Raw genomic sequence first — 15,619 nt, forward strand, 5'->3', positions numbered from 1 at the left:
TTAAACTTCTCTACAGAGTAGTCTTTGGGGAGCACAAATCTCTTACTCCCCGCAGAAGGAAAAGCTCTCTACCATTTTTTAGTAAGGAAGTTAAAGTACAACTGTATGCAGAGGAAAAGCGGATACAATACTATCTACTCATGGATTCATCTGTGTAGGGAATAGATAATGTTCTCAAGCATTGTTCTCAGATGTTTTCCTCATGCATTATGCAACATGCTTCCCTAATGAAAGCAGGATAAGAGCACCTAAAATTTTGAACTACCTTCCTCTCCTGAGGAAAAAAGCACTTACTTGTAGCTAGCAGTGTCTTCCATGGTTTCCTGTCATTATGTTGCTCATAATTATTTGATATCCCTTACGTGATTATCTCTTGCCAGCCTTACTGGTGCCAGTTGTCAGGTCATGTCTGATTTTCTGCTCCATGTAGCTTTGTGTTCATGAAAGAGATGGGCTTGATATACCTCTCATATGTGGAGTCTGGCTTTGCACAGGCATGAACAGAACTAAACCCCCAAGCTGATGGTGTAATGCTAGTGTGCTGGTAGCTTCAGAAAGACTGAACTGGCCAAGGTGCAGTTGGTACTTAATAGCCAGTGGTGGTTCCTGTCTTCTTTCCTTGCTAATGTGGTCTGGCTTTCTCAGAGTACACAGCTGTCCTAGCATAACTCTACTCCCTTGCTAAAAATAGCAGATGCACCACTCAAGTAGGCCTATGGCCACAGGGAACTATTCTACAGATCTAATACTTTGCTGGCATGGTTGCTTCTGATACAGTTCAAAAAGCTGAATCTTTACCTCCTCCTATGACTGTCTTCTGAGGTTTTAAGTTTTCTATTCCCTATCCAAAAAGCAAACAAATAATTTGGAGTGAGGCAGTGGGAAGAAGGGGAGACAGACTGCCGGGGAGGAAGGACCCTGGAAAACGGTTCTTAGTGCTTGATAATGATATATGTGGCCCACAAATAAGATTACTAGTCATGGTTATCCAAGGTGCATCTGACATAAGTATATGTGACTCTAAAGAGAGACACATACTCATGGGGTTACTACAGGTAAAAAGCAAATGAAAACTACTATTTCCTTTCTTAAAGGAGAGGGTTTTTTATTAGCTGAAGTGATAGCTGAAATAGTTTTTAACCTTTTCATTTCACAACCAAAATACTTTGCTATTAACCTTGCTCACAGGCAAGGGAAAGTAAATTAAAAATAATCCTTAGACACCCATTCACCTCTGCAGGTATAATGACCTGTAACCTCACAGATACCGTCTCTGGTAGAAACAGAACTTGAGTTCTACTGTATCTTTGTATTAGGATTTCACTTGAGAAATTGTGCTTTGAAACCTAGTGGGGAGGGTGTGTGTGTGTCAACAGTTGAGGAACTGTTGTTTCAAGTGCTGAAATACAATGCTGAATTTCCCTTTTTCTTTTTTTTTTTTTTTTTGAAACATATTAAAATGTTTCAGTGAAAGCCACAGCTGTCTCTTTGTTCATGGGTATACGCAGACACCTACTGCACACTTGCCTTCTGTGAATCCAATGCAGAGCAGTTTGAAAGTGCAAACATATATTTCACAGATTACCATGGGGATCACTTTAATCAGCTTTGAGACCTGCTAATGCTGTAGAGATCTTTGAAGGACTACTGCTGTTTTCATCTCCATGCAGCCAGTGCAAGAAGGAACGGACATCATGTCTCTGTGCCATCGCTGGAAGAGATGCTTCTCTCTAGGTAACTGTACAATGGGCAGCTGCTTTTGTTGTGCATTACACTGAACTGGGGGTGGACAGAATTAAGAACAACAGCTTTGGGAACACTTTAGAGCAAAAGGTCACTATGTATTCAGTAAATCTTTCTAATCTAGTGTTGGCTACAAGCCAATGTTACAGGCCTCTGGGCTTTTAGCAGAAGACAACAGATAGCTTTAAATAATAAGCATATAAATGGAAAAACATTTATTTTTCTTGTTTAAATTGGTCTCTTAGAAATCAAGTTCAGCTGTGCTTGCAGCTGATATGCTTAAAGCTGTTGGTAAATTGTTGCAGAGCAGATGCATTACAGAAAGGAAAAAAGCATTTGGGTGTCAGAATGCTAATAGAATTATGATGTGCCAAGGATATTTTTAGCTTCAACCAATATTAATACAGGGAAACAGGCCTCAAAGGTGGGAGGAGAGAAGGCTGTAACTGCTTTCTTCTGAGGATTAGCTGTGACTGTCAGTTGTGCTAAGGAGATTTCTGGTGGCTGTTTTTGAAATATTTCACTAATCATGTAACAGATACATGTACCTGATAGTTATGTATATGGCCCAAAATGGGATTACTAGTCATGGTTATCCAAGTGTATCTGACAAAAGTACTAGAATTTCAGGATCTTCCTTGAGCAGTGGGATTACTGACAGGAGAGATGCTTTTTTTTGTTTGAAGTGTAAGGGTCCAATTTAGCTGTAGCTTCTGCCACCTTATGTTCACTTTTTAAAAACTATTTTAACAATCAAATCTAATGCATTGAAGGAACTGCAATTAATGAGACTGGAAGAAGGGAGTAGAATTACAGTTTTATGTTGTTAAATGCAATGGTTTCAGTGTTTTAATTTTTTCCCTTTGTATAGAAAGATTTTTTTTTTGAGCTGAAAATTCAAAATAAACTTAAAGACACAGCTTCTTTTATTTCAGAGGCTGAAAGTGTGTGCAGAATGAACACGATGTGTTTTTACGTTTGCCCAATTCATATGCATTTGACCTGTTGCCTTGTCCATAAAAATGCTTCTAAGTTATGTTAAATGAGTAGCACTAAATCCAGTACCCTCCTCACTGTTTCAAATGCTGAAGACTTGTTCAGTGTTTTCTAATGTGTGCATGTGTTTTGAACTCGATTAACAGCTGGTAGGCCATGCTAATCCAGGAATTAAAAAAAAAATAATTTGTGAAAAAAGCAGTGAAATGTTGACATGTGACATTACCTACAGGTGAGCAGAAACATTGTTCTCCAGAGTCTTAAAACCATGTAACCCCAAACATAGCACACAGAAGCAGTGCCTGGTATATTGACTTCTTGCTGAACCAATGCCTCCATTACCTCCTTTAAAGCTGCGTTAGTGCTGCTTTTTGTGGGGCTTGTTCAAGACATATGCTGTTTGTTAGAAAAAAATTGGTGACACATTTCTTTTAGGATGCTTTGGTGTTGTTATAGTATTTGCTAAGTTGTTGGAAACCTGGAGCATATGGAACTCATAGGTAGCTTTCAGAGTTAAATCTGAGTTTGAGAAGTCTGAACAGCTTTGAGAAAACCTATTGCACATGAAGCGTTGGGATTTAAACTTGGGGGTTTCAGTGGCAGCTTGGGAGGTTCCTCAAGCTTACTGGAGCTGCAGTACTTCTTGCCTATTTAAAATTCTGTTGAATTTTGGTGTCGAACAGTAGCTGCTGAAGCTGAGTATTCAACTTTGTGTCAGGCTATTAGATCTAATTCATATGCTACCTGAAATTTATTTTTTCAGGCCTCAGATGTATCATTGGTTCTTATAAATCAGACACGTGTTGTGGATACCAAAAAAAACCTGCTTGAAGTCCAAGTTATGGTGCCAAACTCCTAGCAAATACACAAGGGAGTTTGGAGAACAGAAGGAAAGAGCAGAATAGGAGTGAAGCTTCTAGCAACACCGTTTTTGTTCAGTGCAATATGGGAACTTAAAACTAACAACAAGCCACTTGTTTTAACTGGTGTCAATTATTAGTGCCCCTAATGTTTTTGTAAACTTAGTCTGGAAGCTGGGGCACAGGAAGAAGGAATTATCTTTTTCACTTACTAGTGATACAGGTTCAACCTCGGAATTTAGCTGACAGCTGTGGCTATGAAGCTTGAGGCAGAATAAGAATAGATCATGTGCAATGTTATTAGCTCAGCATTATCAGCAGAAGCTGCTTGTTTTTGACATTAAGTGAGAAGGTACAAAATTACTTAGGAGATGGAGAAGAGCTATTTTAGGCCAAGTACTGTTCCTCTTGTGGTCTCACCAAGGCTGCATATGAGGATTATTAGAGGGAATAGAAACATCAGACCTTTATTTTGTCATTCCAAGATGCAAAAGAAATGGACGAAGGAGACCTTAACACATACCACAGGCAGCCCTAGGCACCTTTGCTTTCCCCTACCTGAGTATTCTGCCAACTCATTTTTGCTTTGAACAGTGTGACTGTCTGCTGTTCATACAGAGGGAAGTGAATTTTATTGGATGGACCTGCTTCTTATCCCTTGCCTCACTAAGAGTTCTGTCCTGTCTCTTGAAATACGGAATATTTTGCATGACAGTGCCTCTGAATCTTCTCTATATACAGTTTCTGTGAAACTGTAAACCCCTGAGGCTGCTGCTGTTTAGTTCTCTGAAGTGTCTCTAGCATTCTGCTAGAAATCTGTTTTGTTTGTGACAACATTTAGCTGCTTCATTCAAATGAACTTGGGTGTATGGATCAACATCCAGGCTCCAGCTGTCTCTGGCATGCAATTCCATTTTCAGTTGGAGGCTGCTCCTCAAAACAAGCAGTGTTTTGTGCCTTGAATGTCTTAGAGTTAAGAACTTTCTAGTTAGTAATTTAAGATTATTCAGAAAGACCATTTTCAGTGTTGTCAAACTTAGTTTAACTCTGCGATAAACAGAGCATGCACAAAGCATGTACTATTCCTTTTAGGCTTAATGTTAACATTAACAGGGCCAAGCAAATGTTCTCCTGATTTCTTTAGTCTCAACAGTTGCTTTTGTATCAGCTAAGGCTACAAGAAGTGTGTGCAGTTCTAGTTAAGCAAGAGCTACTGATGCTGTGGGTCTGTTAACACAATTGATCAATCAGCTATGACCTACTGATCCACCTATACTGTGAGTATCTCTGTATCTGTTATAACACTGCAGTTCTTCTGTAGTTACATGATACCGGTGAATTGGTCTTCCTTGGACTGGCGAGTACATCCAAGCTTTTTTTTTGGCTTAGCTGAGTTCTGTTTTTATAGCAGCAGTCTTTACAGTGATCCCTGAAGTGCACCGTTAGGTGTTTGCACTGTAGGATATTTAACACTTGTATGTTCCTGAAGGCTGGATTAATGCTTCTGTTAAGGACTGACACTTGTAAACTGCAATGTAGCAATCCAGGCTTCAAAGTAAGCAAGCCCAAATTAGAAGACACTCACCTGTCTTGTGTTGTTGACTGACTAAATGAAATTATCCCCCAAATTGGTCTCAGAGTAGGCTGACAAGTGATCTCTTTCTAACGTGACAGCTTCTTTTACAGAGAGAAGCTTGATGGAAGCTCTTTCTGTGTGGCAGCTTCTCTTAGTAGTTACTTACTCTTGCAGGTAACTACTCTTGAGTTTCTTAAAACTTGTGAAATCCATGAGCATTATCACATTTGCTAACTTTTCTGCCCATCAATACCCTTCTTAGTCTTGTTAATTTTGATAATATACACACATTGCATAGCTATAAAGAGAAAAAGAGCTAAGTTACAGACCTGTGTCTGTTTAATTTTCTCTGCAATTTCTGCGTTAACTTGATGGATGACAACTTCCTCCGTGCATCCTGAAATCCAGAAAATAAGGTTTGTTTGTCCAGTTGTCTCCTGTTGGGCTTCTGAAGATTCATTTACTCTAATATCCTTTTGGGGCTACTGTCTTCAACTGAGACATCTTCATCCGACTCTTGCTTTGTTTATTGGTCTATATCTTGCACAGAAAATAATTCTGTGAAAATAAACTTACAAAACTGATTTCCTTCTGTGCATTTATAAAAGATCTGCTATAAAGGTGTGGATGACTTTCCGTGTTCTGATTTGAACAGGGAAGTTATCTGAGAGCTTTAAGATTCCCTGTCCCAAGTTTGATTTGTAGTGGGACTGTCCATAGCAATCTTGAGTTGCTTTAGCTGAACACAAGTTTTTTTTACTTGAGCTTTAGCTGTTGACAGACACAAATTGAGGTTAACTTTTAAGAATAAATTCTAGTGTGAAGAACTCCAACCTGATATTGTTTTGCTCACTTAGTATCCTCATAGTTTTTCTGGAATATGCAACTGCTTAGAAAAACCCAAACAAAACCAAACCCCTGAAAACCCAAACCAGCAATTACAGGCATTTGGAGAATGAACCCATGAGTTACAGAGTCAGAACTGATTCACTTCCACCTTTTCTGTTTTATATTGTCTCTAGTCTGTAAGAAAAACAGTACCTTCCCTGGGACTGTATATAATACTGCTTATGTGTCTTCCTGCAGAGGGGCTTGGTCTGGCTGAGTAGTCACTTAGATATCTGCAATAGCATTTCACATACTAACTGTACTGATTGTTGTCCACTTTATTAATGTTGCATGGTGGCAAGCATTTCAGCTTCTTAGTGTACGAGCCCCATTGTAGGGTTCCTACTGCCTGGAATGACAGATATGAAGGGATAGCTTTTGCATCCAGCATCACAAACGTTTTCTGATGATACTCTGAAGGTTGGGTACATGTGTTCTCATATATTGTGTATGTTATAGCTAACAACTGCCTTCTGTCACTAGAATTTGTCATGGCCTCCTTGTTATCCTAGACTGAAGCCCTGAATGTTAGCATTCAAGTCTAAAAGACTTTAACTGCTTATGCTTAGCACTCATGTTGGCAGAACTGACACCATTATGTTTTTAGGTAACTCTTTACCATCTAAGCTGATTAGACACTACTAGATCAGAAACTCAGTATTAGTCAAGTCCCAGCTGAAAATATAAAGTCCTTTGCTCCTTTTTCCCAGTCAACTTTTCCATTACTGTGAAAATCTTACACTTGTTACTATCATGTATAAAAGATTGTTTTTAGTAAACAGAAGTTCTGGTTGGCCTCAAACCACAAGGAACTGTCTTGGGAAAGCTGAGGAAAGTTTTATAACTGCCTATTAAAACTGACAAGATTGTTTATATTTTCATGATCAAAGTTAATTGGATACCAAACTTCTTAACTGTACCTGCTGAAAGCTTTAAGTTCCTGAAAGATATGTTTTAATAACATCCATGGTGCTTTTACAGAGAAATGCAACTGTGGTATTACCTTCCAGGCTTTTGCTATTATGAACTCTGGTTATTTGCAGGTAGGTGATCTAAAGACATCTTACTTTGCAGGACTTATCTATGATGAAGGAAGCATGTTTAAAAGTACTTTTCATAATAGAAGAGCTAGAAAACAAAAGCTCCACTGTGAATTCTTCCACAACTTCCTTTCTTCAGACATGAGTATGTCAGAATGTTTGCCTACAAATTTACACAATGGAACACTGTAGAAGTTTTCTAAATTCTTAAAAATTAAAGCCATAGCATTGTCAGGTTTTTTCACATGAACTGGTTGTAACTTAAGGTTTAGATATTCCAGTCCTAGTGGGAACAAAGCTTTCCCAGAGGACCTGGTGGCCAAGTTCATGCCCTGCATCTTCTGTTGAGAGCATGCTGTGCTCTATCTCTTTGAACTTCTACCTTATGCACTTTTAGATTAACGTTTAAGTGCGTTTCTGTTGAATAGTGAAGGCAGATAATGAAATAGTGTAAGAAAGAATGGTTTCAGGTAAAACCAGCTCACTTAGCCAAGCTTCAAAGTCACTGTTCAATATATTAACTTGTTGACAATTCTCAACTGCAGAACTCCTCATTTGGTGTCCTCTTCAATATTCAGTTTGTGACAGGAATCCTGTGAAAAAAATGTTATCCCAAGAAAGTAATGGTGTTACCAAAGCTAGGTGGCTTGTTAAGAACTAACTTTGTATTTCAGTGCAGAGAAAACTTGTCTGCCACTTCCCTAAATATGGCTCTTACCTTCTCAGGTGTTCACTTTGCTAACTCTTTCTTTGAGGCTTAACCTATAACAAAAATGCCATGTGTTCAGTAAATGACAGTTTGGAGGCTTGTGGTGAGGCTCTCTCTCTCTGAGGAAAGCAGTCTTTCTTATGTCTCTTTATTCAAAACTTACTACAGTTGGAGGCATACAGAGGACTCTCTACTTAGACTTGTGATTGTATAAGCTTAGAATTGCAGAGTTCTCACAGTGAGAAAGGACTGCTGGAGACTGAGACCAACTCTGCTCTAGTGGGGGCAGCTTCTTTAGCTCAGTGTCCTTTCTTGTTCTAGATCCTACTCCTGCCAAGAGTGTGCAGAATCAGTATGATGATTCCTGGCTATAAACGCTCTTAATGTTGCTTTAGGTTCTAAATGACACGAAGAAGCCTGTTTGGTGAACTTCTCATGTACAAACTGCTGTCTCTCATAGCTTGTGGTTCTGCTGTCGTGGTGAGGGGCTTAATTGCTCGATTATCGCTCTTTGTTAGAAATGGAACCTGTGTTAGAGCAATTAAGCACATCACCAAGCTAGAAGTAGTAACTAGCTGGCTAATCTTCTTAAGAGAAAAGTGATAATTTCAGCATGAGTTCTCTTGTGACTTCTGACAGTTGGCAAGCATCCCAAGGAACTTTAAAAACACTACAGAATTCACAACACTTTATTTATTAATCGTACAGAAGCTATGATTATTACTGAGCAGACATTGAGGAGACAGATACACATGGAAACTGTCATCTTTGCAGGCCTGGTAAGAGTATTAAGCCATAATTCATTGCTTTTCAAGTGATAATAAATGCCATGTGAATTTGTCAGGGCATCAAGTCTGATTTCTCTTATGATGAGAGAAAGCTATAAAATCTTCTTATTTTTGTCAAGCTTTAATCCTATCTTTTTTTAGAAAATAAATTTGTTAAATAGTGTGAACTAAGAGCCTTGAAGAAATGAATGGGCTTTATAAAAGGGAGTTTATAACTCAGGTCTCACTCATTGAACTTTGAAAGCGCAGTGCGACACAGTGTGACACCTGCACTAAGTGTCTTATGCCTCAGAATTGAAGCAAGGTATATTGGACAATGCTGAAACTCTGCAAGGATCTAAGTAGTTGAGTTACCATCCCTGAAGATGTTTAAAAAAACATGTAAAAGTGGTGCTTCAGGACATGGTTTAGTGGTGGACTTGTCAGTGCTGGGTTTATGGTTGGACTTGATGATCCTAAAGGTCTTTTCCAGCCTAAACAATTCTATGATACAGACTTAAGATCGATGTAGTTAAACATCCAAAATTTGATGTAGCTAAGCATGTGAAATGAAGAGGCTGTAAGGGACAACGGTCTACTATTAATATTTCTGCTAATTAAAGCATGAATAGTTTTATACAAGATAAATTTCAGAGCAGAGTTGCAAATCCATGGGTAAATAACAGAAAATATGCAGGTCTTGTGGGAGAGACACCTTTCCAGAGTGGAAAGCTGGTGTGCCCTAAAATGAAGTCAATGAGTCTAATTCCTGTGGATTAGGGAAGTAAACACTACTATGAATAAAAACTGCTGAGACTTCAGTTTTAAGTTCTACCACTGTAGAAGGTGGTCAAGTCTGCTTTATTTATCCATAGCTTTTCTGAAACAAGGAACAGAGGTGAAGTTGCTTTTGCATGGCTGAAGTGATTGTTTGCATGTGGTCAGGTGTCCTTGAAGGGGATGCTTTCTGAAGGTGGTGTAACCCCTGGGACTGCTGCCCACCAGAACCCCCCAGAAGGTCAGAGCTCCTTAACTTTTGTAAGTGCAGGGAGAGGAAAGCATCTACAGCCAGTAGTAAAGGTCGCTGTCTGCAGGCTTTTTAGTGTGATCTGCTTAGTAACAGGGGAGGGAGGTGAAAGGCATTCCTGATGGGCAGGATTACTGGATAATCTTCCAAAATGAGCGTTATTCCACTTAGAGTTGAAGCAGCTTGAGCCACTTTGAGAAACAAAAACCTTTTGGCAGCTGTTTCTACACACTCACAAGTCTGCTTTGAAAATATTTCAGTGCATTCAAAGAGTAAGGCAAATTTTCCTTGCAGTACCTGTCTTGGAGAAAGTAGCCAAGAGTATAGTGTGTTAAATAAACCTAAGTAACTCTGAACTTTATCAGCTGTATTGACTCAGTTAATCCTTAAAGTTGTGGGACAGCTTCATAATACTTTGTGGAGAGGAGAACTAGTCATCAGGAGAACTTCAAGCATCAGAGGGATATATGAAAACCAAAACAAATAAGGTCTTTGGAAAAAACCAGCAATTTTTACAGCATGTTTTTCTAGAATAATTGTGCTTCTGTTTTGGAGCCTGACTAGGAAAACAGATAAAAGCTTCCTTGCACTTAATGCTCTTAAGAGTGTTGTTTGATCTCCTTTGCAGTTACGCAACATGGAATCAATGGGAAAGGACAAGTATCCAGTAGTGCTCTTAGTTCTGGTTTTTTTTGAAGGGGAGAATACTCAGCAAGGTTGAGCTGTTGTGGCAAGCTTCTTTAGGCTGAATAACCTAATATAGTATCATAATGGCATTGCCTTGCATAGTGTATAGTCTTCATATTTCACTTTCTGAATTTATGTCCTTTTTCACAATATAAAAATGATCCGGTTGGCATATTTTTGCTCTCTGAATTAGTTTCAACTGAAATGAGTTATCAATTAATTAGCCTCATACTTACAAGTCAGCTTAATGTCTCCAAAGTGTGAATTCACAGTGTGCAACGCTTGCCTTTGGCAAGTTGAAAGCACATCAGTGTGTTAATTGCATTACCTTTATTGGCCCGCTACTAGCACCACAAAGTTTGTGTGCTTGACTGTATCCTACTATGAATGGGTAACGTTGCCCTCCAGTGGCTGACAGCTAGAGGAGATATAGAGCATTGTTTGCACTAGCAATAAAGAATCAATCACTGAGAAAGTCTGCGATGAGTAAGCTGTTAGCTTAGAACTATATTGTGTTTAAATGGGACAAGTTTTCACACAGTACTAGTACTTAAGTGCTCAATATATTAAGGCTGTGTAGGATGGAAGGTTTTCTCTCAAGCTTTAGTTAAGGAGGACATAATTTCAGGGAGCTCTCCTATTCATTGCAAGAGTCCTTTTTAGCCACTATCTGATCAGATCAGCTTCTTTTGCAGTATGATTTTGAATTTATACAGAAATCAGAAATAGATTTGGCTTTACAGCAGTTGCTTCTAAATGTTAACCTTTGAATGAACCTTTCAAATAACCCTAACATAACACCTTTAATAGATTATTACAAAACAAGTAGTCTTATTCTTCTCTAGAGCCAGCTCTGCTAACTTGTAAATCTATGGCTTATTGAATAAACTGATATTCTTATCTAATATATTTACAGCTCAAGTAAGTCAAACTATCTCCGTGGCTTAGAATGGAAGGGGAAAGCAATAAACCTGTCTCCACAACGTGCTAATGTTTTGAGGCTTGACAGAGGAAATAGCTGGCTCCTTTCCCTCATGTTTTCCCATTCCTTTAATGCAAAGCTAAACAATGCTTATAGAGCTCAATTCACTCCAGAGCAGCTGGAGATGAAAATAAGCTGAAGAAGCCTCAAGTCGAAGCTTTGAAACTGTAAGTGTAAAGCAAGACAGTCTTTTTCTCCTTTCAGTCTAAAACTGAGTCTTGTCTTTGAGTACGGACTCCCAAGCCAGCCCCGGCCGTGGCCACCCCGTACGGTTGCGGGCGGAAGGCCGCTCGGTCCCGCCGCGGGGGCCTGGGCGAGGTCTGGCGGGGATGATGCGCCGCTCCCTGAGCGCGGTTCCGGGCTCGGCCGCCCGGGATGCGCTGCCCGCGGGCAGGCAGCGCCAAGGAGCGGGACGGACCGGGAGCCCCGCGGCGGTGCGGTGGGTGCTGGCTGCCCCATCCCCCCCCGCTTCCCCTTCGCCGGAGCCTACAAGGCTGGAAGGCGGGGGATACCGGCCCCGGGAGAGCCACCCGCCGGCTCCCGGCGGGCGCGGGGCTGGCGCTGGCCCAGGCGGGCGCGGGGGCGGTGCTGCCGGGGCGGGGCGCGGCCCATCCCCGCGGGGCGGGGGGCGCGGGCCCCGGGCTGTCCCCGCCGCCAGCTCCCTGCGACGGCCGCGCTGCCCCCTCCCTGCCCGGCCATTATTTACCAGCCGCCGCCGTGGTAAACACCGTGCAGGGCGCGCTCACCGCCGCTCACCGCCCACCCGCGGCCCTTCCCCGCGGCGCCGTGCGGCCCCGCCGGCCGCGGCCCCCGCCTCGAGAGCTGCCGGCCCGGCCCCGGTAGGTGCGGCTCCTCGCTGACCGCCTCCTCTCCGCGCTCTCCCTGCAGGACCGGTCTGTTCAACATCGGGCTATAAGAAGGCGGATGATGAGATGTCCGGAGCCACGTCCGCGGCGGATCTGGACGAGGCACCAGCCCGCACCATTTACTTGAACCAGCCCCAGCAGAGCAAGTTCCGCGACAACTGGGTCAGGTACGGAGCGGTCCCCGCTTCTCCCTTTCCAGGCGGCAACCCGCACACCCCGCAGCCGTGGGCAGGGAGGGCTCTGGTCCCTCTCCCTCTCCTCCCGACCCTGCCCACACCAGGTTTCAGCACAGTAAAATGTGTCTGTGTCGAAGCAGGCGGGTTTGTTTGGTACGGGGGGCACCGGGGTCTTGCCACCGCACGAGGGAATCCAGCGGCAGCAAGGGAGTGAGGTGCTGGAGTTAACGGTAGTGAGAGTAGGGAGCTGATGGAGCTGCATGGGTAAGATGCATGAAAAGATCTGCACTTAAGGAAAGCCACTGAATTTCGGAATAACAGGACCTGCTCAAGTATTCCTGTATGCAAGGGCTAACCCGTGGAAATTTAGTGGGAGTTTTAGATAGAATCCACTGTGTAAACTCCATAAAGTGTTCTCTTAAAAAGTTGCATTCAGTTGAAAGAGCAAGTAGACTAAGCATAAAAAAAAATAGTATAGAATAGCAAGGAAGAAAAGAAAAATATGTCTAACAGGATGAGGATGTAGTTTCTGTAGTCAATCTGGCATCCCCATGCATGAAAGGCTGTGGTCCACTTGTGTTCTTTAATTGAAGACCAGAGGTAATTTTCTTTGGTGTTTGGAGCCTTTCATTGTAGGTGTGTGTGTTTAAGACTTCTAGTGGTATGGTTAATGCCATGTTACTGCAGTTTGGAAACACAAATAACATGCACTGAAACATGGAGTATGAAGATGTGTAAAATCAGCAAGTTGTGGTGGCTGTGCTCGCCACACTTGCCTGGGGTTAGTTGGATTAGCTAGATGAACAGATGGCTCCCGCCATGAATAAGGAGGAGTGTTATTTATCATCTGTTTGTTAGTGCAGATGTTTGGGTTATTGTTCATAGGACAGTTTACACAATGAGTGCCTTTTTGAAAAGAGAAATTTTATATCCTGCTGAAGTGATGATTTCCATTAACTGTTCTATTGTGTGCATTATCAAGGATAATTCTAAGAATATTCTCTGGATGCTTGTGTTCTGGCCAGCACAGCAACTTATTTATACTTAGTTTTCTCATCAACTTTGACTTGCTGTATAGTCTTCTGGGAAAGCCTGTGGTTTAGGAGCAGTTAAAATGACAGATTTTCTTAGTGTCTTCCTTATCCTACATAGGTAGCAATACTGGATGTTGAACATTTTCTTTCACTGCTTTATTTTCACTTCACTAATTCAGAAATTACTTTGACCATTTCTTGCGGATAGACTACTTGTGCTTTTCCTGACTTAGAGAGGGGAAAAGCAGGGAATAGAGGGTTGACAGAATCTGTAGTTTAGGTTTTCCAGAAGGGATTCTGTTCTGATCTGGCTAAATCTTATGGAAAAGTAGCATGTGACTGTGCTACCAAGAACTTCTTCCTGACAGTGCTATTACCAAGGATCAGTTGTGCCTTACTTGCTGTCTGGAAGCCATCCCCTGATAGCTGCGCAAGCTTCTCAATACCTTTTTGCATCTTTGCTTCATGACAGGCATTGTGAGTCAGGAGGACTATTTGTGTGTGAGGGATAGGACAAAATACAGGTACTGTAATGGCAAAGTAGACATGTCTTCATTACCTGATTAGGAATCTTAGCTCCTTAGAGTCACTTGGAAATCAAGTTAATTTTATAATAATTTGCTGCTGCTTAGTAAGAAAGCTTTGATCTGACTTCTGAAAGGGTGACAGGCATTGCCTGTGCTCCTTCCATCCTCTGGATTAGCTTTCTTCCCTCAGCCCCGTGGGACTGAAGGCAAAGGTGACTTGAGCTGGTAATATCTGAGAAAGGGGGCCTTGTGTGGAGTATGAATGGTTGTTTATTTGCTTACGTAAGTATATTAGAGTTGCTCTTGAGGAGCTGCAGTTCTGTATTGCCCTCAGACTTTTTTACTTACTGTGTTCAGCTTCAGAAACTCATTCAGCACTGGATTTCTCTGGACTGTTGGATTTGCAGATGTATTGTCTCCATAGGAAGCATTAGTGTACCACAGAGCAAGGTGCTGTGTAAGCAGGTAAACACCTCTGTGTGAAGGCTTGTGGTAAATTAAACTGAAGAAGAGGATAAAACAGCTTGTTTTAAATCATGTGAGTTGTGACTGTCATATTTTTGGTAGTCATCTTGTATTCTCTGAATAACAGTGGGAATTTGTGAGCTTTCATAGAAAGTTTTCCACATTAAGAGTGGTGTGAAATAGCTTGCTCAAAACAAAGCAAAATACAACAAGCAATGGAGGTGCAGACTGTGAAGTAAGGTAAGTTAGTGGTATGGCTTTTTGTGTAAGATGTTTAGAACATCTTGAGCTTCTGAACTTTTGGGTAGAGACGCACTGTTAAAAGTGAATTCCAGTGTTTGTGGGAGTAAAAAGACAAAGTGATAAATACCAATATTTTTTAATTTTGGACAAGAAATATGGATAATTCCCTAATACCACTTCTAAATAGTATATGGTGATATTGCAGAAGTTAAGTGGATGGCAAGATGGCATTAACACTTCCAGAAGTCTTGAAGTGTGAGGATGTAGAAGGAAGAAGCCTTTTCTCTTACCCAGGTTTTCTGGCATAAATGAGATTATGAGGACTTGTAGAGAAATGACTAATTCTTTTTGTGTTCTTGGAACTTTGTCATGATCTACTTCAAAACATAGTGCTGTGTGTTGTCGGCTGGATTTAACTTGGCCACTGACCTGCACATGTATATGGCTGTCAATGTTCTTTATTATACTGCAGCAGCACTTCTCCCTTCTGTAGGAATGCCTTTTCTGCCTGCATCAGGAGCTTTCAACCCTGCTGTGTTCAGTTTGGAAAAACTCTGTATATGTGTTACTCTTTAGACCTTTTAATAAAAAGTAACTTATGTTCTGTTTTCAGCTGAAGCATTTTAGAAGCTTTGAAATATGTAAAAAATTGAACAAATATAATGGCTTTGTCCAGTGCAGCTGTGCTTGTGGTATTAAGTATGTTTTTATGAAAGCTAACTAGTACTTATTTTAACATGTTCAATTTACATAACTTACTTTTGTCTGTTTAATCAGAGCATTTCTGTACTTTAAGTTCAGTGAGAAATGAAACATTTATGTTGGGAAAATTCCCAGACATTCTGTATACAACTCTGTGCCACTTACTGTGACACTTGTGTTCTGGAGCAATCCCTGTGCTTACTGAAGTCCTACATCCTGGGAAGTGGCTGGACGTCGCCTGCTGATGGAAAGTAGGGAGTAAGTTTTTTGTTGTCCTTTGTTTCTTGCAATGACCTCTGCTTTTGCTTTATTAAACTGCCTTTATCTTGAC

The 15,619-nt window shown here is 41.2% G+C and overlaps 1 protein-coding gene across 4 annotated transcripts in view; it reads left to right on the plus strand.

Moving 5' to 3' along the window:
* The window catches only part of ATP8A2 (ATPase phospholipid transporting 8A2), a 330,711-nt gene that overhangs the window by 22,485 nt on the left and 292,607 nt on the right, over positions 1-15,619 (plus strand). The window contains exons 2-3 of one of the 4 annotated variants that reach the window (XM_051780107.1): positions 1,581-1,734; positions 12,164-12,308. In XM_051780107.1, coding sequence (XP_051636067.1) covers positions 1,665-1,734; positions 12,164-12,308 — 215 coding nt within the window. In that variant the 5' untranslated portion in view covers positions 1,581-1,664. Of the gene's footprint in view, positions 1-1,580; positions 1,735-11,342; positions 11,443-11,886; positions 11,996-12,163; positions 12,309-15,619 lie in introns of those variants that run through there. The other 3 variants (XM_051780110.1, XM_051780109.1, XM_051780106.1) reach the window with 3 other exon arrangements.

This window comes from Manacus candei, unplaced genomic scaffold (genome assembly GCF_025592945.1).
Source record: "Manacus candei isolate 608988 ecotype Guabito, Panama unplaced genomic scaffold, ASM2559294v1 h1tg000014l, whole genome shotgun sequence".
Taxonomy (NCBI): Eukaryota; Metazoa; Chordata; class Aves; order Passeriformes; family Pipridae; genus Manacus; species Manacus candei.